General features: G+C 38.3%; 3 protein-coding genes across 4 annotated transcripts; all 3 read right to left on the bottom strand.

Annotated features, from left to right (window-relative positions):
- Positions 1-3,405: 3,405 nt before the first annotated feature.
- LOC108416293 lies at positions 3,406-5,269 on the bottom strand. 2 transcript variants are annotated; one of them, XM_037535097.1, is made up of 6 exons: positions 5,195-5,269; positions 4,768-5,109; positions 4,269-4,613; positions 4,042-4,143; positions 3,934-3,968; positions 3,406-3,758 (listed from the first exon to the last, which is right to left on the bottom strand). In XM_037535097.1, exons 1-6 carry the CDS (start codon positions 5,232-5,234, stop codon positions 3,666-3,668), a joined length of 957 nt encoding a protein of 318 aa, XP_037390994.1. In that variant the 5' UTR covers positions 5,235-5,269; the 3' UTR covers positions 3,406-3,665. The 2 variants fall into 2 exon arrangements, with proteins under 2 accessions (XP_037390994.1, XP_037390999.1); XM_037535102.1 differs by having other exon boundaries at positions 3,631-3,758; positions 3,934-3,955.
- Positions 5,270-11,950: 6,681 nt separating this feature from the next.
- On the bottom strand, positions 11,951-14,229 carry LOC108411026. Its single transcript, XM_017682391.1, has 6 exons — positions 14,181-14,229; positions 13,403-13,732; positions 12,923-13,264; positions 12,673-12,774; positions 12,536-12,570; positions 11,951-12,365 (listed from the first exon to the last, which is right to left on the bottom strand). The coding sequence occupies exons 1-6, from the start codon at positions 14,218-14,220 to the stop codon at positions 12,144-12,146; spliced, it is 1,071 nt and encodes a 356-aa protein (XP_017537880.1). The 5' UTR covers positions 14,221-14,229; the 3' UTR covers positions 11,951-12,143.
- Positions 14,230-19,454: 5,225 nt separating this feature from the next.
- LOC108411021 lies at positions 19,455-25,408 on the bottom strand. Its single transcript, XM_037543864.1, has 8 exons — positions 25,326-25,408; positions 24,882-25,223; positions 24,384-24,725; positions 24,133-24,237; positions 24,000-24,034; positions 23,719-23,832; positions 19,574-19,817; positions 19,455-19,474 (listed from the first exon to the last, which is right to left on the bottom strand). The coding sequence occupies exons 1-8, from the start codon at positions 25,363-25,365 to the stop codon at positions 19,455-19,457; spliced, it is 1,242 nt and encodes a 413-aa protein (XP_037399761.1). The 5' UTR covers positions 25,366-25,408.
- Between the last annotated feature and the right edge of the window lie 379 nt (positions 25,409-25,787).

Genomic DNA, 25,787 nt, shown 5'->3' with positions numbered 1-25,787 from the left:
GCACAGTAATGCAGTCTGACCATAATTCTGATTGCAAATCTGCCAGACAAGACAGGCACAAACAAAAAAAAAAAAAAAAAAAGAAATCTGCCAAAGAATAGTAATAATAATACTAAATAGCCAACAAGTGGTGATGAGTGTGATCCCTGTTGCTATTCAGACAATGAGACAGTGACGGTAATGTCTGTTGAACTCCTTCATTCATTTTGAAAATGAGCAATGTTTTCACTGGTCCAGCAGTTGTAAGGAAATATCATACAGTTCTTTGCAGACAAAACGCTTTGCAAGTCCAAAGTTTCACTAAACACCTCTATAGCTAACAAAAACTCCACCAGTTTGCATTATCGTCTATGTAGTTACTCAATAATAAGCCCGAGTATGTCATAAGACTGGGATGTTAAGGGACTGAAACCATTCTGTTTCTGTGATGATCACTGCATGAGCTTTAGTGAAGACTGTACAATGCACAGTGAAAGTCATATGCTAACAATGTCTGGGTACAAGCTGATGTGAAATGGACTGATTCACAGTGGAAACCTGCTCTTTTTCTTTTTATATGAGGAGCCGACGCCACTTAGCATGACAAATATGCACAAATAGGCAAATACTTTCTCACAGCAATGTAACAAAAGTGGGTTCGGCAAAAAAAAGACATGCACATAAAACCTCCAGTGCCTTCTTATGGGACCCTGAGACCCTGGCAGCCTTGTTAGAATATATGATCCATTAGTGGGTTATTTTACATCAAAATCTGCCCGACTGTGCCAGGAGGTTAACATTCCAACTTTGGGAGACTTTGAATGGAGGAATGTCCTGTGGTCCCTTGTGTTTTATCTCATCCAGTGCTATAAGAGAAGACACAGTGCTGGTATTTTGGCAAAGGGAACCTGCAAGAAGGTATAAAGTATACAAAGATGTACAACTATGACATATGTTTTTTTCTATTATAAATTATCTCCTTTTCAGTTTAAACAGAAACTGATAACATTTAGCTCTGATCGTCTCTTCTCCTCATATTTACAAAGCGTGTCAGACAGCAAGTCATTTTACTCAGTACTGTAGCTGACTAGTCTATTATAGTTAAGCACACGTGTTAAACTGGTTTTGAAAATACAAATAGAATGATAAGAAAAAAACATCACCAGAGTTATGCAGCAAAATGGAGTGTATAATATCAAGATGTTTACTGCGTCACTGTGCACTAGTGTCAAAGCTGAAACATTTCCTCAGATAGTAAAGGGTTAACAAGTCTCTGGTCTTTGCTCCACTGTAGAGCTCTTTCACACAGCACAATGGCCACACCCATTTCTCCACCCCCTCCACTCAGACATAAAGTGAACAAAACCAGTAAAATAAAACCAGTAAAGTACAACCTCTTTAAAAATAACGATCTGTTGTCTTTGAATTTAGATTAATATCCTCCTGCAACATCATTACCCACAAGACTCTATAGATAAGACTCATTCTAACATCTCAGCAGAGTCAGGGACCACGTTTGTGAATGATACAGGCATGAAATGTGTCATGATTGGCCCCTCCCAGTCCTGTCCATGTGTTCGTGTTGTTTGGTTACTCCACCCCTGATCGTCTGCACCTGTGTTTCCACCTGTGCCTCGTTTTCCCTTATGTATTTAAGCCCTGTGTTTTCCCGTCTGGTTGCTGGTCTTTGTACTGTTTGAAGTGTTTGGAATCGTTTGGTGTTTGTTTCTTCCGGCCTCTGTTGTTTGTTGATCCTATTCATTTTGTCATGTCTGTCCCTCCTTCTCTCCGTGCTGGTTGTTTAACCCTCGACAGTTGTGACTATGACCCTGGATTTGCCCATAATAAAAGTCACTTATCTCAGTGTACAGTGGTGGACAGTAACTAAGTTAATGTAATTAGTTACTGTACTTAAGTAGTTTTTTATGTATCTGTACTTTACTTAAGTTTTTCCATTTTGAGCGACTTTTTACTTTCACTCTGCTACATTTCAAAGTCAAATATCTGACTTTTTACTCCGCTACACTTTGAGAAATCTGTCGGTCCTTTTGGTTTTTGTGTGTATAAAAACGTAACATGTCAAAACAAAAGAAGCGCAAAGCAAGAACACCAATCAGGGCACAGCGGTCACTTTGTTCTGAACTTGTTTTGACCTTTTGGTCATACCAACCCAGTGCAACCCACACGGTTCAACATCAGCGCAGCAGCGTAAAAATTTCTGAGCACATACGTCACATAAATGATGAACTAACCTAACTTTGTGTAAATGGACCACAATATAGAAATATGTCCACATATGCAGTCGTGACTGATGTGTCTTTTTTCTGAATTCAAACAAACACTTTCATTTTATAGTAAATTAGTTGGGGTTAGTTTATGTTTATGAACAGAGACCCTACAGATCAATACAGTAAAGGAAAACTCATTTGTGAAATTGAGTTTAAAGCAAGTTTTTCTTTCAACTTGTAACTAATTTACAAAGTAATCTTAAACTGAAACTTTGCTTGTTTGTAAAAGTGATTTCAGAGCCACTCGGTTCTCCCTAATGGAAACTGTTTACCTCCAGTGTTCTGTGCTTATGATCATTTTAATAGACGTCAGCGTCACTAATTAATGACATTCTATTAAAAGACTGGTTTACCAAGAGAGACACTGGAGGATTTTCACCTAAAATGAGTTCATGAAGCGAGTCTTGTTATAAAAATGATAACAGGACATCAGAGCCATAATTACTCTTTTAGTACTTTTACTTTTGACACTTAATTACATTTGAAGCCAAATACTTTTGTACTTTTACTCAAGTTGAGGTCTAGAGTAAAGACTTCTACTTTTACTGGAGGAATATTTTACCTTGGGAATCTCTACTTTAACTCCAGTACATGATTTGTGTACTTCGTCCACCTCTGTCAGCGAATGCTTCCACCTCCTCGCTCCACGTCACATAATATACAAAAGTCTTTAAAGGTAGTAGATAAAAGTCTCCATATTTCAAGAGAAAATTATCATGGCATCCGCCACAAGCTTTTCAAGGGGAGCTCTAATGGTGATTTATGCAAATTAAGCCGTGTGTGGTTGAGCGGTGGTCACTGTGGGCGGTTGTGGTATGGCCATAGGTGACCTTCACTGCTAGTTTCCCTGCTATTCAGAGACCTTGGGTGCTTTGTTCAATAAAAGAGCATTTTCCTTGAGCAGAAAAATGGCATCTTCTGGTGTTTTTGTGCCAAAGCTACAATATTATAAATATTCTCAGTGGGAAAACTTTAATCACAGGACTTTTACATACTTTACACTGACATCCAGTGCTAATGAACTTCAAACAGAATAAGTATTGTGTATTACTTAATTCAACTCAATTAAACATAAACACAATACATTTTTCATTTTTTTAAGAAACATAAATTATTTTATTGAACATAGTCACACAAAATAAAAGAGACAGGATTTTGCAGTTGATGTACAAATGATCCAGTACACAGATTAAATGAGTCTTAATTACAATACATTGGTTACTTGTAGCCGTGCCTGACTGAAGAAGCTGTGACCCACAGCAGTTCTTTCTTTGTAGGTGGATCTCTTTAACTATCAGCTTTGATTGATGAACATGATCTAACTTGTATTAGAACACAAATGTTCTGCTAAATCTGAGGATGACTCCATTGTGGTGATGCTGTCTGCACCGTTTCCCCTCAGCTATATTCCACCTGTGAATACAGGTCTTGACTTTCCTTCACTCTCTTAGCAAAACTCAGGACAGCATTGAAGAGACCTGTGTGATCAGCCTGAGAGAAAACAGGAGCCATTACAGTCCATTACTGGCCACACAGAGAGCAGATGTTACAGGAAGAGTAAAAACAATATCACTGTCGTAATTTGCAGTTATAACAGCAGCTGTACAGATTCTGGAACAAATGCGTTAAGTGAAGTAATAAGATCAGAGATAGTAGATATGATTACCTGATCAGTGTGTCTTGAACGGCTGTTGGAAGCACCTTTAAAGAGAAATAATGTGATTTCATTTTGGTGAAATGATTGTAAATCAACTCTAGAAAGAAAAAAACTGACCGTTTAGTCGACTCTTATGTAGAACTCCAATCAGAGCCACGATCACAATGACAAATATTACATTCAGTGTTATTGAGATGATGAAGCTCCAACTGTTATTTTCTGAAATGACAGAAAATATAAGCGCTACATTGGTATCAGATGATAAACAAAAATTGCTTCAACAAAATCACCACCCAGAGAAATTTCATCACAGAACAGAAGCTCTGTTCTCTCAAAAGTCGTACCTTTTACATTAATTATGGCTGGTTTTCCAAACAGTATCTGTCCACATGCAGCCACAGCACAGTAGTAAGTTCCAGCATCAGAGAGGCTGAGGTTTCTCTTGGGGAGTTTGTAGACACAGCTCTGTGTAGGAGAATCTGTCTCAGAGCTTTTCTTACACTCATCACTCCTGTTTCCATGAGTGTAAATGATTCCTGGATGAGATTCTCCTGATCCATGTCTGATCCAGTACACACTGTGATCTCCTGCACAGTCTGGAGTGAGAGACTCTACTGAACACTGGAGAGTAACAGAGTCTCCAGTCTTGATCACCATTTCAGTCACAGGATGTTGGTCAGTCTTCACAGCTTTTAAATCAATTGACAAAAACAAAACAGAAATAATACGAACAACAAAGGAATGAAAACTTAATACACAATAAACTTAAAATCTTGAAGTGGAATGAAATGAACAGAAATAAAAGTTACAGATATTGCAGTAAAGTTAGAAAGTGCAGTTTACCTTCAAAAAGTAAAAGAGTCCCAGAATCAAACTCTATAACATTATGCTTTACTTTTCCACAGAAATAAGTTCCAGCATCCTCTTCCTTTATTCCATTAATAATGAGACCAAATTCCTCTTCATCCAGAGTAAAACGTTCTTTACTAAAACTTTGTGTAAATCTCGGTTTCCTTTCATCCCCAAACAATCTCACAACATACTCTGGCACTTTTCCTAAACTCTGCTTATACCAAGCTAAAAACACAGTTTTACTGTCACTGTCCATTTTATGGCCACATTTTATGGTAACGTTACTTCCACTCCTCACAGTTTGTACCTGAAGCTCAGAGGTGTCAGTGTTCACTGAAAAAAATGTGCAGTACTCTCATTAGCAGTAGAAATATAGTATTATAACTGTAGAAATATAGTGTTAGAAAATGTCACTCACCTGTAGTGAATAGGCAAAGAGCAGTGATGAGTGTGATCATTGCTGCTGCTCAGACAATGAGACAGAGAAATACTGAGCTCTGTTGAAGTTTAGTGGAAACACCAGCCCCGTGTCACACCTGATTAGACATTGGACAAGTGAGCTCTGTTTTCATTGGTCTAATAGTCGTGCGGAAATATAAAAACATCATCAGGTTCTTTCCACACAAAGCCACATGTCTCTCGTACATCTTTATATCTTAACTATAGAGTGATTTTCACTCACAATAGATGGAGTTACATAATAAGGGGGTATGTTAACAAAATGACAATAGTTGTAAACCTTTGCAGTGGAGAAGTGAGGGCTAGCAGGAAGTTGCTGTTTATTCTGGGTAACAGGTTCAGCCTTTAAAACTACAAGCATGTCACACACTTCTGTGAAGCCTTTTTGCGTGCACATCTTTTATCTGAAACGCTTGCGGATGTGTGTTTCATTGGTATTGACCTACACTGGGAAGTGGTCAGTATCGCTTTACACCAGAGAAAGACTGTTAAGTTTGCTGACTTTAAGGAGGTCTATTTTTTCAGTTAAATACAGCTCCCACTGCTGTTTGAAGGACACCTGAATAGATTATAAAACATAGCTACCTGATAAGGACTGCAGTGGTTGAAACATTACTATAACAAATGAGGAAGCTTTGTTAAAAGAGTGTGAGAACATTCATCTTTATTCTTCTATAAAACCAATAATACTTTCATTCAGGTTTTTACAAGATGTGTTTTACTCTGTCATTTACTCCACTGTGAATAAAAGGTCAGTTTTTGCTTGGTCCTTATGTTTGATAATGACCTCTGTTCTGATTGTCAGTCTCAGTAGAAGGGGGTGGGGTAAAGGATGCTGTTCATTTCCATGTAGGAGAGCTTAACAGTGGCTGCACTTTCCAGGCCTGTGGAGATTACCATTTACCCTCATCTAAGACTCTGAGTGTGCTGAAGACTGATGTGTTTTGGCCTGCGAGGACTGGAGCCTGACACATGGTATAGAGAGATCACATACATGTTTTCAGACGTGTAGGCAACAAATTACATTTACTGTCTTTACTGTAATCGAGTACAGTTTTCCCTGTAACAGTACTTTTTGGAGTAGGATTAGTTTACAGTACTTTTACTTGAGTTCTTATTTAATGACATACTTTTACTTTGCTACTTTAATTTTCACAGTGGCACAGATTAAACATAAATGATGGGTGTATCAGCTCTTAAACTAATAATAACAAAGTGCAATTAAATTTAAAAGATTCAACAAAAAGGAAAAAGCACCACAGAGGTGTCCAGTTTAGTGAAGAAGGACAGAGGAGAACTGAACTAGCTCATACGAGGAACAAACTGTGTCCAAATGGCCATCTGTATTCATTTAAGTAGGTTAGTAAGTAAGTAAAACTTTATTTATATAGCACTTTTCCAGAGTGGCTCACAAAGTGCTTTACAAAATACTTACAAATAAAATACAAGACAATTAAGATCATTATGATCATATACTCAAATAAGTAATACACACAGATTAAATACTCAAATGCACACCGACTTATAAAGCATATTGATCAAAAGCTGTTAAAAGCAAGAGAATAAAAATAAGTCTTTAAACATTTAAAAAAAAACTCAATTGATTCAGAGTCTGACATCAGTAGGAAGATTATTCCACAATTTTGGGCCATAAACTGCAAAAGCCCGTTCCCCCTTTGATTTTTAGTTAGAACGTGGAACGTGGAAGCCCTGATTCGAAGACCTTAAAGTTCTCGCACTATGAAGAGGACGTAGGAGCTCAGTAATGTATGCTGGAGCCTCGTTATGAACAGCCTGATAAGTAAGCATTAAAATTTTAAAATTAGTTCTGTAGCTTACAGGCAACCAGTGTAGAGAAGCCAATACTGGTGTAATATGTTCCCTATGCTTTGTCCTAGTGAGAAGACGAGCAGCTGCATATTGACCAAGCTGTAGACAAGTAAATAAGGCATTGAAGTGGACCAACGGGTGGAGACAAAAGCATGAATATTTTTATCAATGTCAGAAAAGGGCAGGAAATTTCGAACTTGACTAATATTTCTAAGTTGAAAAAAACAGGATTGAAGAAGCTTCTTGATGTGAAAGGAGAAACTGAGGTGGGAGTCAAAAGTCACACTGATATTTCTCACAAAGGGCTTTGCCTTTAAACCAGCACAATCAATAGCTAACTGCACCTTTTTGGACATTTCCTCAGAGCCCACAATTAAAACCTCTGTCTTTTCATCATTTAGTTTAAGAAAATTTTGAGACATCAGACAGTTGGTAAGATTAGCCAATCTACCAGTGTCATTTCGTTTGACAGATAGATATATCTCTGTATCATCAGCATAAAAATGAAAAGAAACATTAAATCTTTGAATAAGGTCCCCTAAAGGGAGCATATATAAAGAAAATAAAAGTGGACCCAAGATAGACCCTTGTGGCACCCCACTGCTGAGAGATGCAGGGGCAGACATCCTGTCACCCACAGACACCAAAAATGACCTGTTTGATCAGTAGGAATAAAACCATTTTAGTGCCGTCCCAGAAACTCCAGCCCATTGACTCAACCTTTCCAATAAAATACCATGATCAATGGTATCAAAAGCTGTGCTAATGTCCAAAAGAAGTAAAAGTGATACCTCACCAGCATCAGCATGCATTAAAAGATCATTTAAGGCTCTCAGAAGAGCTGTCTCAGTGCTATGTTTTGGGCATTTATTTAACATGAACTAAAGAAAACGGCTCAACTCCAGTCTGAGGGAGCATTAGCCGAGCTAGCTAATCCCATTACAAGTGTCTGTCAGCTACTTTAGTTAACAGGTGTCGCCCACAGTTTACCTGTTTAAAGTACAGCCTAGTTTTGAATGGCTGTGATAAAAAATCTAGCCTAATACAGGTTCTTCATCAGCTCTGGACAGTGATTCAGTCACACTGTCATTATTTAGGCTGATTGGCCTTAACTGATCCTTCTCCACCTCCCTGTTCTCTCTCTCTCTCTCTCTCTCTTTCTCTCTCACTCTGTCTCTCTCTCTCTCTCTCTCTCTCTCTCTCTCTCTTTCTCTGTCTGACTCTCTTCCTCTCACTGCCCCCCCTTTCTTCTTCTCTCTCTCTGTCTCTCTCTCTGTCTCTCTCTCTCTCTCTGTCTGTCTCTCTTTCTCTATCTCTCTCTCTCTCTCTCTGTCTGTCTGTCTGTCTGTCTGTCTGACTCTCTTCCTCTCACTGCCTCCCCCTTTCTTCTTCTCTCACTCTGTCTCTCTCTCTCTCTCTCTCTCTGTCTGTCTGTCTGACTCTCTTCCTCTCACTGCCCCTCCCTTCTTCTTCTCTCTGTTCCTGTCCTCTCTCTCTCTCTCTCTCTCTCTCTCTCTCTCTCTCTCTCTCTCTCTCTCTCTCTCTCTCTCTCTCTCTCTCTCTCTCTCTGTTCCTGTCCTCTCTCTCTCTCTCTCTCTCTCTCTCTCTCTCTCTCTAAAATGAAGCAACCTACCCATAATTTTAATTCTCTTAAATTAACTTTAAATAGTAAAGTACTTTACTGTAAACAGATGAACTAGGAAGCCTTATGTAATCAACTAAGCGTGAAATGCTTGCAGTTTAATGTAAACCTTGTTCCTCACACAGCTCACAGAAAGGTGTTGTGGATGCGCACTAGCACAGCATACTGTGATCTCAGGTGGGGTCTCAGCTCTCAGAACGTTTTCCCCCACATATTATCATGTTTTTCTTTAGTGTTTCTCTGTACTAGATTATGGCCAATGATGTAGCCGAGTCAGCTTAGAAATATGTTCAGGTTGTGACAGCGGAAATGTGAAAAAGTAACTAAATAATTTGAGAACTTAAGTCGTTTTTAATGAACTACTCATTTACTCTTGCTTGAGTAATTTTATTTACTAATACTTTTACTTGTACTTGAGTAAATTATCACTACCACATGGTGATTGGTTAGTGTAGTGGTTAACACCTCTGCCTTCTACACTGTAGAGTGGGATTCAATCCCCAACTGGGTAAAACACCCAACACTATACCAATAAGAGTCCTTGGGCAAGACTCCTAACACCGCCTTGGCATACCTGTGTAAAATGATCAAATTGTAAGTCGCTCTGGATAAGAGTGTCAGCCAAATGCCGTAAATGTAAACTACAAGAACAGTACTTGAACTTGAGTAGGGATTTTCAGTACTCTTTACTCCCCATGTTTTCAGCATTGTTTTGATGAGAACCAGATATAGTCAAAAAATCATGAGCACTTCCCAACAAAACTTGCCATTACACAGCAATATTTGTAGAAAACTTGGAATATGCTTTGTATGTAGCTCCACTATGGTAATAATAAGTTGAACTTAATGGTAATGCTAATTTCTGCTAGCCTGTAGTGATTTTTCAGTGTTGTGTTAGCATCAAGCTGACAGCAGTTAACATTGTGTTTTGTAACAGCTCTTGAGATTTAGGAAGATATTTGAAGCTTAAAATACATTCAAGGAATATTTTTTTCTGATTCCATCAGTAAGGATTAAAATCCACGTTATTATTATTATTATTATTATTAATAATAATAATAATAATAATAATAATAATTATAATGACTATCGCCTTAACTATGTGCACAACCTACTACAGTGATTACAATATATGGTCCAATTAACAATAAAAAAGCCTGTTACGCAAAGAGCTGGCTGAATCAGACATTGACAGAAATATGACGTTTTCCACATGTAAAACATCTTCACTGTTTTCCTCTTTGTTCTTTAGGGACATCTGTGTGTAAAATGGCAGCTGAGACGGTAAAGGTAGGAAGGCTGGTTGGGTGTGAGTGGATGCCCAGTGGAGGGGCTGGATGTTTACCTTCATCTTACTGAACAAGAAACAGCCTGTAGAATCACACTAAGTAAATACACCAAAATAAGTGAGACTTCACATTTTAAGGGATGATAAAATGAAAAGAAACATGTAAAATGTTGGTTTTGTTTTCTACATATCCTTCAACTTGTCAGTTCAAATGTGCTGCATTATCAAATTAACTGTTTCTCTGTGTTTTAGTAACATCTTTGTGATAATACTGCACAGATATATGGTTCCCAAATCTGTAGTCTTCCTTTTCCACTCCATCACATCACGAGATCATACATGACTCACACCTGGAGTTATTAGCCAATGAAAACATGTTGACACACATGCCATCTGCCTCTCACTGTGTCTAACTGGTAGAGTCTTGTGTCTGCCATCTGCCTCTCGCCTGTAATTTGTGGATTTGTGCGTCTGTCTATATCTTGCATGTAAATGGACACTCAGGAAATCATTAAGGACGTATCCATCACATTGAAACCACTTCATTTTTCAATCAGTGGCCTCAGACACAGGTAAGAGTGTCCTCAGACGTTGAAGCTGCTGCAGCAGTTTTGGAAAGTATAAATGAGCAAAACACTTATCTACTATTTTATTCATACATTCCACCACTTTTGTGAACCAAAAACTTTGACAAATCCATTTCAAGTGCCTAAACAATTCATCCTTAAGAGTAAAACTGTGTATTCACAAGTGATATTGAGAATTTCTAAAACCAGATTTCATTTTTCACTATTCTGGCCCGATTATCTATTTAAACGGTGCCCCGGGTCAAAAGGGCCTTGTTACAGAGAGAGCTGAGATTCTTCTGAGCATTTGATATATGAGTATCAAGTTGTATGCAGGTGCCCATCCATCCATCCATTTTCTAAGCCGCTTCTCCGTCAGGGTCGCGGGGGGTGCTGGAGCCTATCCCAGCAGTCTTCGGGCGGAAGGCAGGATACACCCTGGATGGGGCGCCAGTCCATCGCAGGGCAGACACACAGACACAGACAGACAGACACTCACACACTCACACCCAGGGGCAATCTAGCATGTCCAATTGGCCTGACTGCATGTCTTTGGACTGTGGGAGGAAACCGGAGGAAACCCACGCAGACACGGGGAGAACATGCAAACTCCACACAGAGAGGACCCTGATCACCCACCTGGGGAATCGAACCCAGGCCCTCCTTGCTGTGAGGCGACAGCGCTACCCACCACGCCATCGTGCTGCCCGTATGCAGGTGCCTTTAAATGCAAATTTAAGAACATATGCAAAAATCAAGAAACTGCCCTCAAATCCCAGAGAGTTTTCAGAGAGTTAATTCAAACAGAAACTTGTTCAAGGAGATTTACAGCACTGTAGAAATGTGAGGTTAAAATACAGCATCTGCATCTCAAGTTAATCAGCATTACAAGTAACGACAACAATGTAAACATTTGTTCCGTTGATTCTTATTGCAACAGGTCATTTTTTCAGCTCATTTTTGTGGATATGGTAGAAAGTGATCAAGATGACTTGAATGGCCACATGGTGAGCAGTTAGATCCCACTGTTTTGAAGGAAATGTGTCCCAAAGTCTGAAAATTAGTGTGTAACATTAAAAATGTTCACCACCAAAACACTGTTTTCTGCAAATAAGTAAACTTTGTGTGTTTTAATGAAAAAATATTATGAATTCATGGGTACTACTGTTAAAAGCAGTGTCTGTTAGACATGTTCTGGCTTGTTATTGTTTTTTAGCTCAAAATATGCTAAAATTGTCACTACCAAAACAGTCACTACAGAAACATTTGGTAAAGTTTCAGTAGTGTCATGACTCTTCTGTTTGTGACGGTGAGCATTTGGCAGTTGAATCATAGACTGAAAATATAGAAGCTCTTAGATTACACAAGAAAAAAGAACAGACCAGGGCAAAACATGTGTAAGGATTTATTCACTGTATCTGGCAATAAACAATATCTCATCATAAACAAGCATAAATTTGAACATCTCTCTCTTTTGTGTTTTGTTGGAACTACTGTTGAGCTCTCCAACAAGGCACAATGACCACTTCCCTACTCCACCCCCTCCACAAAGACAGCCAATCAGTGCTTACAAATCAGCAAATCATGTTCCAATGTGGTGAATATTCAATTTTGGTGATGCTGTCTGTGCCCATTTCCCATCAGCTATGTTTGACCTGTGAATACACGTCTTGTTTTTCGTCCTGTGTTCTGGAGGAGAGATATATTTCATGTCTTGAGTTGTCTTGACTCTGGGTGGTCTCGAGGAGGAAGGCTTCATAGCAAAATTCAGGGCAGCATAGTTTAAGACTTTTGTGTCTTCAGCCTGAGATACAACAAGAGTCATTACAGTCCATTACAGACCACATGGAAAAAAATGTAACCAGCAAATATTCAGACATTATATAAACAATTATAACAATATGTTTACTGCAGATTCTAGGACAGATCTGTATTCATGTGATGTAAATGAATGTATATGATGGACACGATTACCTGGTCAGTGTAGCTTAGATGGCTGTTGAAAGTACCTTTATGAAAAATAAGTAAGTAATGTAATAACGTTCACATGTAATAAGTGAAATCAATTTTGGCGAATATAATTTACCGTGGATCTAATAACAAAAACTAACCATTCCGATGATTCTTTAGTAGAACTCCAATCAGAAGTATGATCACAATAGCAAATATTACATTCAGTATTGTCAAGGTGATAACAATCCAGCTGTTATTTTCTGTAATGATAAAAAAGGTATACCTTGTATTAGTATCAGATACTGTATTTGTAAACAAGAGCTGCTTCTATTAAAAAGATGTAAAAACTTTAGCATGCTAAAAAAATTCCATTACAGAACAGAAGCTCTATTCTATCTAAAGTCTCACCTTGTACATTAACTTTAGTTTGATTTCCGAACACTATCCGCCCACATGCAGCCACAGCGCAGTAGTAAGTTCCAGCATCAGAGAGGCTGAGGTTTCTCTTGGGGAGTTTGTAGACGCAGCTCTGTGTAGGAGAATCAGTCTCAGAGCTTTTCTCACACTCATCACTCCTGTTTCCATGAGTGTAAATGATTCCTGGATGAGATTCTCCTGATCCATGTCTGAACCAGTACACACTGTGATCTCCTGAACAGTTTGAATTAAGAGACTGTACTGAACACTGGAGAGTAGCAGAGTCTCCAGTCTTGATCACCATTTCAGTCACAGGATGATGGATCTTCTCACCTTTGAAATGAATTAATAAGAATAACAGACAGAAATAATGCTAACAGTGAGTGGTGTGGAGCGCAAATGAACATAAAATAAAATAAATGGGATTAAAAGTTAAGAAGTGTTACAGTAAAGTTAGAAGGTGATGCAGACCTTGATAAAGCAAGTGAGTCCCAGATCCAAACTCTACAACATTTGCCTTTACTTTTCCACAGAAATATAGTCCAGCATCCTCTTCATTCTTTGCGTTAATAGTGAGATCAAATGTTTCTTCGTCCACAGTGAAACGTCCATCATTAGAACCTGAAGCATATCTTATCCCCTGAAACGATCTCACAACATACTCTGGCACTTTTCCTGAACTCTGCTTATACCAAGATAAATATTTTTTGTTGTCATTGTCCATGTTCTGGTCACATTTTATGGTAACATTACTTCCACTCCTCACAGTTCGTACGTGAAGCTCAGACATTTCAGTGTTCACTGAAAACAAAAAGTGTGCAATGCTTTAATTGGCTTTAACAATACACAGTGTAAGTGCAAAAAAGGGCCAAGCCCAAAACACTAAAGGTTTTACTGATGTTTTTGGCCTGGTCACAGTCCAGATTTAAATCTTTTAACCAAACAGAATATGTACACAATATTTGGTTTCAGATTACACTCAGACTCGCTCTGTAATGGTTTTCAACTGTGAAGTCATCAAAGCTCAGTGGAACATTAATGACTCTATACTAAGTTACTTCATCTATTTTTCAAATCATCTGTTGTTAAGACCGTTAAATGTTGGGTTTGGCCCATTTTTTATTTGCATGGGACTGTATATACATTTATATGTTTCTATTTATATATATATATATATATATATATATATATATATATATGTATACATAGTACTGGTATTTTATAAAAACAGGTTCAAAATGTCACTCACCTGTAGTAAATAGGCAGAGAGTGGTGAGGAGTGTAATCATTGTTGCCAGACACTGAGACAGTGAAGTAATGAGCAACTTCTTCATACAGTGGAAACACCAGCCCTGTGTCATACCTGATTGGACATTTTGAAGGTGTGCACTGCTGTTATTGGTCCAGTAGCTGTAAGGAAACTCAAAAACACCAGTCCAGTTCTTTTCACCCATGACCACATAGCTCTCCTACTTTCTCACTCTAGAGTGATGTATGCTTGAATAGATGTTGCGTCAAAGGCTGAAGTTAAGGCTGCTTTAACTTACTTGTCAGTTCAAGTGAACATTTTAAAAATGTCAGATGTGAACAACTGGAATTGCTTTGCTACCTTGACTTATATTATTAAAATGATATTTGTATTTGATTTACTTGAATATATTTAACTCATTTTATTTTCTATACCAACTAAACTCCTAAAGGTGTGCATAGACTAACAGTTCAAACAGAACTTGTTCAAGGGAATTTATAGTACAGTAGCTGTTTTTTTGCCACTATTCTACTTGCTCACTCACAAACATGCTACCACATGCCAAATAACTTTACAAGTGATAATTAAGCAACATCTTGTGTTGTTAAGCAGGTACAGCAAAAACTAATTTGAATATTTAATCCACTGATGATTAATTCAAAAGATCATTTCTTTGTATGTAATTAGCTCTGGGTTGGTTTAAGTTTGAAGACTGAATGCAAGTAACGAGCTGAAACTTATAGTGGGTGTAAGAGGGAGGGGAGTGTTGATAAAAGTGAATGTCTCAAAGTTTCTGACCTGTATCTACTTGGCTGTTTGAGCAGCAGGCCTCACCAACAGGAAATACTCCTTTAACTCACTGATCACTGATCTATAACCTGGTTCTTCATAGTGTGTAAGGGTTTGTTGTTAGAAAGGTCCATTGCAGAACACACAGGCCAATAAACAGTTATTCACTATGCAAAGTCTGCTTACTTTGAAAACTAGTCACATAATCATATAATTTTATATAACTATAATAAATATAATACAATGTTCATATATTAATACTACTATTAGCGTCTATAATAGTACTAGAATGGTATCAATTACAATGCAGTGTTGTAACTGGCTTCTTTATTAAATTCATTAACTTTATTATATTTTCACTATATAGTGTTGCACACTAAATTAGTGTTGGCCTGTTTTGCTCTCAGTACATAAGTCTCATAACACATGTTTTTACTCTGGATATTATAGTTTGGATGTTCATTCCTTCAGTAAAGATTTGAATTCAAAGCCTGTCTCTGAATGATGTTGATTCCCTTTAACTTTATGCCCAATTTACTCTAATGATGACAGAATATGGTCCAGTTAAGCCACTTCTTATTACTTGACTGATATACACTCTTGCTTATCAGAGATGGCTGTATGTGAAACTGCAGCTGTAATGGTGAAAGTATAAAGGCTGGGTGAGTGTGAGTTAGTGGGACAGGAAGTGTCCTGATCTCATTGAGAAGCAAATCCTTCAGCCTTCAGAGACTTCACATTTTACAATTTTTTGGAATGGTAGATACTGTGAATTGGCAAAGAAGATGCAATGTTGTTCACTATGTTTGGTTTTACGTATTTGTCCGCTGTCACAATTGGCCCCTTCCACTCCTCTATGTGCTTTTGTTAGGGTTAGTCCCCAATGACTAAAAGGTTAGTTACCTTTTGTTCCAATCTATACCAAGCTATGTAGATGCTTCTTTTTTTACAGATCTCAATAAATTATTCTCCAGGTTTATCTGGAACCATAAGAGACCCAGAGTCAAATTTGCAAATTTAATGAAACCTAGAGACAGAGGTGGAGCTGGGATACCTAACTTTCAGATATATTATTGGGCTGCTCAGGTAAAGAATATGTTCACTTGGTGTAATGATAGGAGGGCATCTTTATGGCTAAATGTTGAGTCTCTTTGTTTGCCTTTACCAATTAAATTCCTGCCATTTATACATGATTTCCGCAGGCTACAGTGCCTCTCAGAGAGTTTTGCAATGCCCAATACACTTTTAGCCTGGAGAAACATTAAGTTATATCTTAAAATCCCCCTGCATCTTTCACTGTTATCGCCAATTGCTTGTAATCCTGACCTTTTTCATCAGCTCTTGAATGTAGGACTCTCTAGATGGTGTTGCTCCGGAATCGTCCAAATATTGAATTTATTTTCAGGCAGTGTTCTGAAATCTTTCTCACAGATTCAGGAGCAGTTTGGTATTTCAAAATCAGAGTTTTTAAAATACCTACAAATTTGACATTTTCTTAAATCCCTGTAAGATGCGGGTAAACTAAGAATAGACCTGACTGAGATAGAGGAGCTTCTGAATGGGCACTGTGACCTGAAAGGACTCATCTCAAAAATATATAACTTATTGTCTGGTGTATGTACATCCCTTCTACCCTATTTGAGAGGTATGTGGGAACAAGATCTGGGCATGAACATAAGTGACAATAATTGGAAATTTGTTTGGGAAGGCCTACAACCTAGAGTATGCTCGACATCCCTTCAAGAAATTAGTTTATAAATAAGACTTATCTTACGCCAGTTCGCCTCCATAGGATTTCCTCAGATTGCTCAAATCTTTGTTTCAAATGTAAACAGGAAAGAGGTACATATATGCACTGTTTTTGGTCATGTGACAAGATACAATTTTATAGGAAGGGGATTCACTGTGAACTGGAAAAAATACTGAGGATTCGCTTGGTCTTCTCTCCTGCTATGTTTCTTTCAAACCTTGATATGGAATCTGTACTTGATTATAGGACAAAGCATCTGTTTTTCATATTGGTGTCTTTGGCCAAGAAATGTATTTTGCTTTTGTGGTCAACTCCTCATGCTCCATCTGTTGATCTATGGTTTTCCCAGGTTACAACAGTACTTCCATTAGAGCAGCTGACCTACAACTCAAATCAGAAAATGCATAAGTTCTGGCAAATTTGGCAATTGCTAATGTCCTATCTTGAGGCACGGAATGAATTATTCAATCTTCTCTCACCCCCCCCCCCCCCCCTTTTTTTAATAAATTCATGTACTCTCCCCTTACTTCTTTAGTTTACCATGCCCACTGTTAAATTCCAAAATATCTTTATCTGCAAACCTGTATGTGCAAATAACTGTTGTAAATTGTAAAATAATAGTAGTTAGACATTTATTCTGATTGTGTGACAAGTGAAAAGTGTGGCTTTTCAACTACAAACATGCAATATACTTCAAGCTATCAAGCACTGAACCTTTTTATCACAAGCATGTCAACATGTTGAAGTGTTACCATAAAAATCAGATACAGTCACAAAATCATCAGCACATACCAGCCAAACATGTCATTACACAGCAATATATGTAAAAACGTTGTAATTCAAGTTGTAAGTAGCTATTGTTTATCCCTTTTTTCAATGCAAAGGTGATGCTAATTTCGGCCAGTCTTGTAATGAGGACCTCAATGTTATGTTAGCATTAAAATAACATTTTGTCACGCATTCGGCAAAGGAGCTGGACTTCATCTCCCAGAGTGCTAGGGGAGACAACGTGATCGATCACGTGCTAGGGGACTCGGTCTTTGAAAACTCCAACCCCCAGGATTCACAGACTGATCACGTGGTTTCCCCATGCACCTATCAGCGCTCTCAGTCGCCTGATTATTGAACTCCTTTCACCTGATGCTCGTCCTCTACTAATATTTAACCAGGGAATCAGGTTGAGAACTTTCTAAAGTATTGTTTAGACAATCACTGAGCGTTCCCTGATTCTGTGGTTTTGTGTATTTCGTGTATCGACCCTTGGACGAGTTTACCCGTGTATGATTTGTGTTTTGCCCCTTGGATACTGTTGCCCTTTTTTGGATGGTTTCATGTTTTCGATTACTGGACTGGACCTTTCACTGCGAGTTGTGTTTTACCCTTTGGACTGAGTGGATCATTAAAATCACCGCATCTTATGTGCAAGCGTCTGCGAATCTGTCTGACCGTCACACATTGATTAATATTTGCATTTCATAGCAGCTGTTGAGTTTAAACAAAGACATTTGAAACTGGTAACACACATTCAAGTAACATATACTTTACTTTGGATGTTACTGGGGCGGGGATGGGGTGGGGTGGGGTTGACTCCTCCACAGATTTAAACTCAAACTCTATATATGACTGTGCATTCCCAGAGTGGTTTGGCTATAGGCCCTTCCTGAATCAGGGCCTTGACATGGCAGAAAGGCTTGTGTGGTCTAGGGATCTTCAGAGCTAAGTGTTCCAGAGCTGTAGGTTCCTGGTAGGGTCTACCAAGGCAAAAAGGTCCAGTGTGAAGACTGAGATTAACACCATCCAACATCGCTTATGATCAATGAACACAATATATTGCAAATTAAAACTGCAGGGAGGAACACTCCAACTGTTGTATGTGCTTATGTACCAAACAACAGTCCAGAACATTCAACCCTCTTGGAGTGAGTGGAGAGAGGGTCCGGAAAAGACACCACCTACAGACTCAAGTCTTGCTGGGAGATTTCAATGCTCATGTTGGCAATGACTGGGAAACATAAAGGGCACTGAATGAGAAGAACAGCCTGCCTGATCTAAACCTGAATGGTGAATTGTTGCTGGACTTCTGCACTAGTCATAGATTGTCCATAACGAACACCAAGTTTGAACACAAGGATATTCATAAGTATACCCTTTACTAGAGCATCTTGGGTCAAAGATCAATGATCGACTTTGGTGTCTTTTCATCTGAGTTGGGGCCATATGTTCTGGGCACTTGAGTGAAGAGAGGTGCTGAGCTGTTAACCAATCACTATCTTTTTGTGAGTTGCATCAGATAGCAGAAAACAAGTCAGACCTGGTAGACCCAAGTGAATAGTGAGGGTGTGCTGTGAATGAGAGGCAGAGGCCCCTGTTTGGAATGACTGAAACTCCTATCTCTGGGAGAGCTTTTCTCTTGTGCCAGACAAAACAGGGGACATGGAGTCTAAATGGACCAAAACGTCCATTGTGGGAGCCACCAGATGTAGCTGTGGCCAAATCTTGTTGGTGCTTGACAAGGCAGCAACTCAAGAACACACTGGTGGACACTGGTGGTGATGAAGGCCATCAAGCTGAAGAACGAGGTGTTTAGGGACTGGCTGGCCCAGAAAACATCCAACTCTGTAGTGCAGTGGAGGTGGTAGCAGACGCATAATAAAGAACATGGGAACAATTTGGAGAGGTCATGGAAGAATACTTTTGGTTGGCTTCTGGACAACTGTCTGGTGACTTAGGAGTTGTTAGAGTGACTTCGCTGAGTCTGTACACAGCAGGGATGGAGAAACTCTGACTCTAAATAAGGATATTGTTGGCTGTTGGAAGGAGCTCATCGAGGAACTCCTAAACCTAAAAGACTTACCTCCCTCATGGGAGTCAGGGCAAGAGGCATCTGGGGTGTAAGACTCCTTTTCTCCAGTGGAGGTCTCTGAGGTAGTTGGCAAGGTCCTTGGTGGCAAGGCTCCAGGGGTGAACAAGATTTGCCTGGAATTGCCAATTGCCAAGTCTTTGGATGTTGTTGGGGTGGCATGGCTGACATGCCTCTGCAATGTCGCATGGACCTTCGGAATAGTACCACTGGGACTGGAAGACTGGGATGGTGGTCCCTATTTTTTTAAAATGGGGAACACAGATCGTGTGCCAATTACCAGGGTATCACACTGCTCAGCCTCCCCAGGAAAGTTTGTGTCAAATTACTCCTCAGATTGAGGAGGAAAAATGTGGATTCTGTCTGCTGTTCTGATTCTGTTTGATCTCATGAAACAGCAAATCCTCACATAGTTTCTGTAAAGGTAAATGTGTCAAATGGTGGAGACTACACATTTTACAGTTTCTTGGATGATGGATACATTAACAAGTAAGGTATGTGAAGTGGCAGGAAAATGCTGTAATTTACAAGTCAGTTAAAATGACCAAAAATGTCAGATGAGAACAATTAAAATGAACATAAGGCATCTTGTTGCCTTTACTTATTTTATATTTGTTGATTTTATATTAAACTAGAAAAGTGCATTTCCTGAAGGAAACATGGAATGGTTGCGCAACAGTTACTATGGAGTCTATAGGATGAATGAGGGATGAAAAAACTAGACAAAGAGGAGTGCTCGTCAGTAAGGCAATGAATTAGAGACCCAACCTGAGTGAATACATGTACTTTGGTGGCTGCTTGGAAAAAGACAGATTAGGGCTATTTTGGTGAAGGAAAATAAATGGGACCCTATGGGAGGAACGAAGGATGATAAAATAACACATAAAGGAGTGCGGGCCAGGATGGCTGTGAATTAGAGCTTGAGGACCTGCCCTGAATGAGTACACACATTTTTTGTGCCTGTCGGGTAAAAAAGTATTACGGTTTGAATGGTGACAAAAATGAATGGTGACATGGGAGGAACAAGTGATGAAAAAATGACAAATAGAGAAGTGCAGGTCAGTGTGGCTGTGGATTAGATTTTATGGACCAGCCCTGAGTGAGTACATGTAGTTTGATGGCTGTCGGGAAAAAGACAGGTTGAGGCTTTGTTGGGTTAGAAAATAAATGGGACCCTATGGGAGGAACGAAGGATGATAAAATAACACATAAAGGAGTGCAGGTCATGGTGGCTATGGATTAGAACTTGGGGACCTGCCCTGAATGATTACACACATTTTGGTGACTGTCAGGCAAAGAAGTAATAGAGTTTGAGAGGTGGCAAAAATGAATGGGATTCTATGAGAGAAATGAGGGATGAAAAAATGACAAAAAGAGAAGTGCGGGACAGGATGGCTATGGATTAGATCTTGGGGACCTGCCCTGAATGAGTAGACATATTTTGGTGACAAATTTTGGTGGGCAAAGAAGTAATAGAGTTTGAGTGGTGGCAAAAATGAATGGGACTCTATGAGAGAAATGAGGGATGGAATAAAACGACAAATGGATGAGTGCAGGTCAGAATAACACTGAATTCATGCTTGGGGGCCTGCCCTGAGATAGTCATGAAATGGTGTCATTCTGGCCAGCAGAAGTACCATAGATTGGCATGCAATTTTGCCCGCCATTCATTCTTTAAGGGAAAAAATTCCACAAAATTCCATTGCTACACGACATCTGTGCATCCGATCAAAAAGCTGTATACAGGAACGCATCACACAGTCAGGCTGGGCAATCTGGAATTGGAATGGTGTTGATATCTCAAAAACTGACGAGTTACGCGACAAAGAAACATTGCATAAAAGCAATATGCAACCATAATAAACTTAAGAAGTTGTGTAATTGTTTATTCAAACAGAAAAAAACTCTCTCTCAAGGAGATGTAAGTTGAAGACTGAATGCAAGTAATGAGCTAAAACTTATAGTGGGTGTAGGAGAAAAGAACAGGGATAGAAAAAGTGGTTCTGATCTGAAAGTTTACAATCTGTTCCTATTAGGCTGTTTGAACTGCAGGCCTCACCAACAGGAAATGCTACAATATGGCTTTTAACACTGACCCATAATAGGCAGACAGAGGTAAGATGCCTACAAAACTCTTACCTTAGCAGTGGAAATGAGTAGAAAAATTCTTCTACATGGTTTCTGTATTAATCAACATTAAGCTGGGTAATGACTTGCTTGGCTGTCACATGCTCATGATTTAGTCACTGTATTAGGCAGTAAACTGTATCTCGGTGTGAATAAGCAAAAAGTGCACCATGTATTATCTGTTCATACTGTCCTCCACTGCAGCCAGTTGAACTCTCAAAAATGGCACCATTGCCACACCCTCCTCCCAGGCAACCAGTGAGAGATCATTAACTTAAAATTCAACACCCAGAAAATGACATTTTATTCACAGAGTAGTAAATGTAAAAATCACACCATTCAGAGTCTGAATTAAGGTTTTCTTTGTTTTCTACTGTTGTCCTTAGTGAGCAAAGAGGAATATAATAAAGTGAATAAAGTGAGTAAAATATGTCTATTGAAAAGAGTGATCTTTTGTTTTGCTACCTGCAGAATCACAATATTGAGATCACACATTATACACTAAATCCAGCATCTCAGAAATTACATAAATAGAAAGTCTGGCACTATGTTTATAAATGATTTAGGAATGGAATATACAAAAATAGAAATGCATAAATGGAATGCTCACCCCCCCGCGACCCTGACGGAGAAGCAGCTTAGAAAATGGATGGATGGATGGAATGCTCAAATGTAATGATGACTTATAAATGCAGTAACTGTATCCATATGTCAAGAGAAAATATTACAAATAGACAGGATGCATTCTCAGGGGCAAAAGTTTTGCTTTTTACTTTTTGCTTTTACATATTTTTCAAAGACAAGACTAATCAAAGTTGAAAGTATTTTGAATGTATCTCATAATTAAACATGCACACAATTCATGTTTCATTTTTCAACATGATCCATGAACAATTTTATTGAATATTTCACTTAAAAATAAAACATTTGCAGTTAATATAGAAAGTTTGTACACAGATGTTATTATACACACTTTACTATCAAAGAAATTACAATATGCTTCTAATCAACAAGCTATTTATTTTTTCCCTGTGAGTTCATAGATAAAAGAGAGATCATTGATAAATGTAGAGTGTAGATCTGAAAGAGATACTAAACAATTTAGACGTATATAGAGAAAAACTCTTTTGAGATCCCTTATTTACAGTTATAAACACAGAGCATTCTAAAAACTTTGACTGTCAGTCATGTATGCTGAAATGCCTATACTAGTTTATAAGGTTTATATTGGTGCTTTTTGCTTAGTTTTTCATGATGATAATTTGTAGATGCTCATCTCTCAGTGGTTTGAGCAGTTCACCTCAATCGGTGTGTACTATGAGATCACAATGTATTACTTTTACATTAAAACTAATGATAATTTACACATATTAGCACACATCATTTGATACCTATTGAAGTAACAGATCATACATGTGAAAATGAAATCAACCTTACTGGTCACAAGACTCATGTTTTCACAATAGTCATGTTTCTGAACTGTTAGTTTCTGAAATGTTAAGGCCACTATAGCATTATATTTTATAGCTACTAAAAGTGTAGCATTTTATGTAAGGCAATAAAATACCTGACTGCCAGATGAGATCAGTTTGCTGCTGTAGAATCAGACATTATGGGAAACCAAGTTAAACACCTGATTCAAATTTCTTTGGGAAGGCACTGCAGATATCAGTTCTACCAATAAAAATAAACCACTAACATTTCTATGGATTGTCTTAATAAAACACAGTGAACTGCTGAATTTTGTTGAAAGGGGACAAGTTTGGGTTTAAATATAATACCACCGGTAATCACCCTACTTTTATAATGTACTTGTAATCTGATTACTGTCTGTCTGCATTGAAACACAGGTTTTTATTTTTAATCCTAAAAATAAATAAACAAACAAACAAAAAAAAGCAAAAATAAAACATGTGGTCCATTACTACTGGAGTTAGCTCAGTTGATTACTGATTGCATTTACAGTGCAAGCACAAATGTGATTTACCCATTTTCCATCAGCTGTGTTTGACCTGGGAATACATGCTTTGATTTTCTGCGTTCGTGCTTTGCTTCTGCTTTCTGGAGGAGGGAGGTTTCTTCGCAAAATCCAGGGCAGCATAGTTTAAGACTTCTGTGTCCTCAGCCTAAGTTACAAGAACAGTCATTACAATCCATTACAGACCACATGGAGAGCAGGTGTTACAATTACAATGCAAATTTTGTAATCAAAAAACAATAAATATACTGCAGATTCTAGGACAGATCTGTGCTTATGTGCAGAAACATGAACACTGATAACATTCATGATTACCTGATCAGTGTGGCTTGGATGGTCGTTTGTAGCACCTGTACAGAAAAATAACCTTAAGTATTGTTTGCATGTAGTAAAGCAATGTAAATATTAATGGAAAAGTTATACAGCGACTCTAAAAACCAAAACTAACCATTTCGTTGACTCCTAAGTAGAAATCCAATCAAAACCATGATCACCATAACAGATATCACGTTCAGTATTGTCAATGTGATAACAATCCAACTATTATTATTTTCTGAAATGATATAAACGTTGTGCTTTGGATTAGTAACAGTTCATGTGTTCATAAACAAGAGTTGTTGCTAGTAAAAAAATGTCAAATTTTTAAATGCAAAGAAATTCCATTACACAACAGAAGCTCTATTCTATCATTAGACTCACCTTGTACATTAACTTTAGTTTGTTTTCCGAACACTATCCGCCCACATGCAGCCACAGCACAGTAGTAAGTTCCAGCATCAGAGAGGCTGAGGTTTCTCTTGGGGAGTTTGTAGACGCAGCTCTGTGTAGGAGAATCAGTCTCAGAGCTTTTCTTACACTCATCACTCCTGTTTCCATGGGTGTAAATGACTCCTGGATGAGATTCTCCTGATCCATGTCTGAACCAGTACACACTGTGATCTCCTGAACAGTCTGGAGTGAGAGACTCTACTGAACACTGGAGAGTAACAGACTCTCCAGTCTTGATCACCATTTCAGTCGCAGGATGATGGATCTCCTCAGCTTTAAAATAATGAGTAAAACAATAAAACAGACAGAAATATTACTAAAAATGACAAACTATTTAAAACACTAAACACAAATTAATGTAAATTCTTAAATAAAATAAATGGACCTAAAAGTATAGGCATTGCAGTAAAGTTAGAAAGAGCTGTTTACCTTGAAAAAACAAAAGAGTCCCAGATCCAAACTCTATAACATTCGCCTTTACTTTTCCACAGAAATATGTTCCAGCATCTTCTTCCTTTATTCCTTTAATACTGAGATCAAATACTTCTTCAGCCACAGTGAAGCGGCCGTCATTAAAATGTGAAGTAAATCTGGGCGTTCTTTCTTTTCCAAGCAATCTCATCACAAGCTCTGGCACTTTTCCTAAACTCTGCTTATACCAAGCTAAATCATGAGTTTTGATGTATCCGGTAATGTTTTCATCACATTTTATGATGACATTGTTTCCACTCCTCACAGTTTTTACATGAAGCCCAGAGACGTCAGTTTTCACTAAAAAAAGGTCAATATTTTCAGTGAACTAGTTCAATACATTAGTTATGTAGAGTATAGAGTACCAGTATTTTATATAAACAGATTCAAAATGTCACTCACCTGTATTAAGCAGGCAAAGAGTGGTGATGAGTGCGATCATTGTTCCAGTTTAGGGAATGAGACAGTGAGGTACTGAGATCTGTTGAAGTACTTGAACTGAAGTTCAGTGGAAACACCAGCCCTGTGTCATATCTGATTGGACATTTTGAAGGTGGGCACTACAGTTATTGGTCCAGTAGTTGTAAGGAAATGCAGAAACATCAAACAGGCCTTTTCATAACCACATATCTCTCCTGCATCTTTACTTCATAGTAATGTTCTCTAAGGTAGAATCTGTGGCGGTATGTTAACAAAATGACAGTAGTTACATGTTTATTTTGATTGATATGTAACTTCAAGTTATCAAAAACTAAACCTTTTTATCACAAGCATTTTAGCATGGATGCTCAGCTTTTTGACCATTTTAAATCCCTGTTTTATTACATACTAAGGCTTATTATTCAGAAACTACATGGACCTCAA

Source organism: Pygocentrus nattereri, chromosome 2 (genome assembly GCF_015220715.1).
Source record: "Pygocentrus nattereri isolate fPygNat1 chromosome 2, fPygNat1.pri, whole genome shotgun sequence".
NCBI lineage: Eukaryota > Metazoa > Chordata > Actinopteri > Characiformes > Serrasalmidae > Pygocentrus > Pygocentrus nattereri.
The sequence above is the reverse complement of the archived record's forward strand: the minus strand, read 5'-3'. Positions and strand labels throughout refer to the sequence as shown.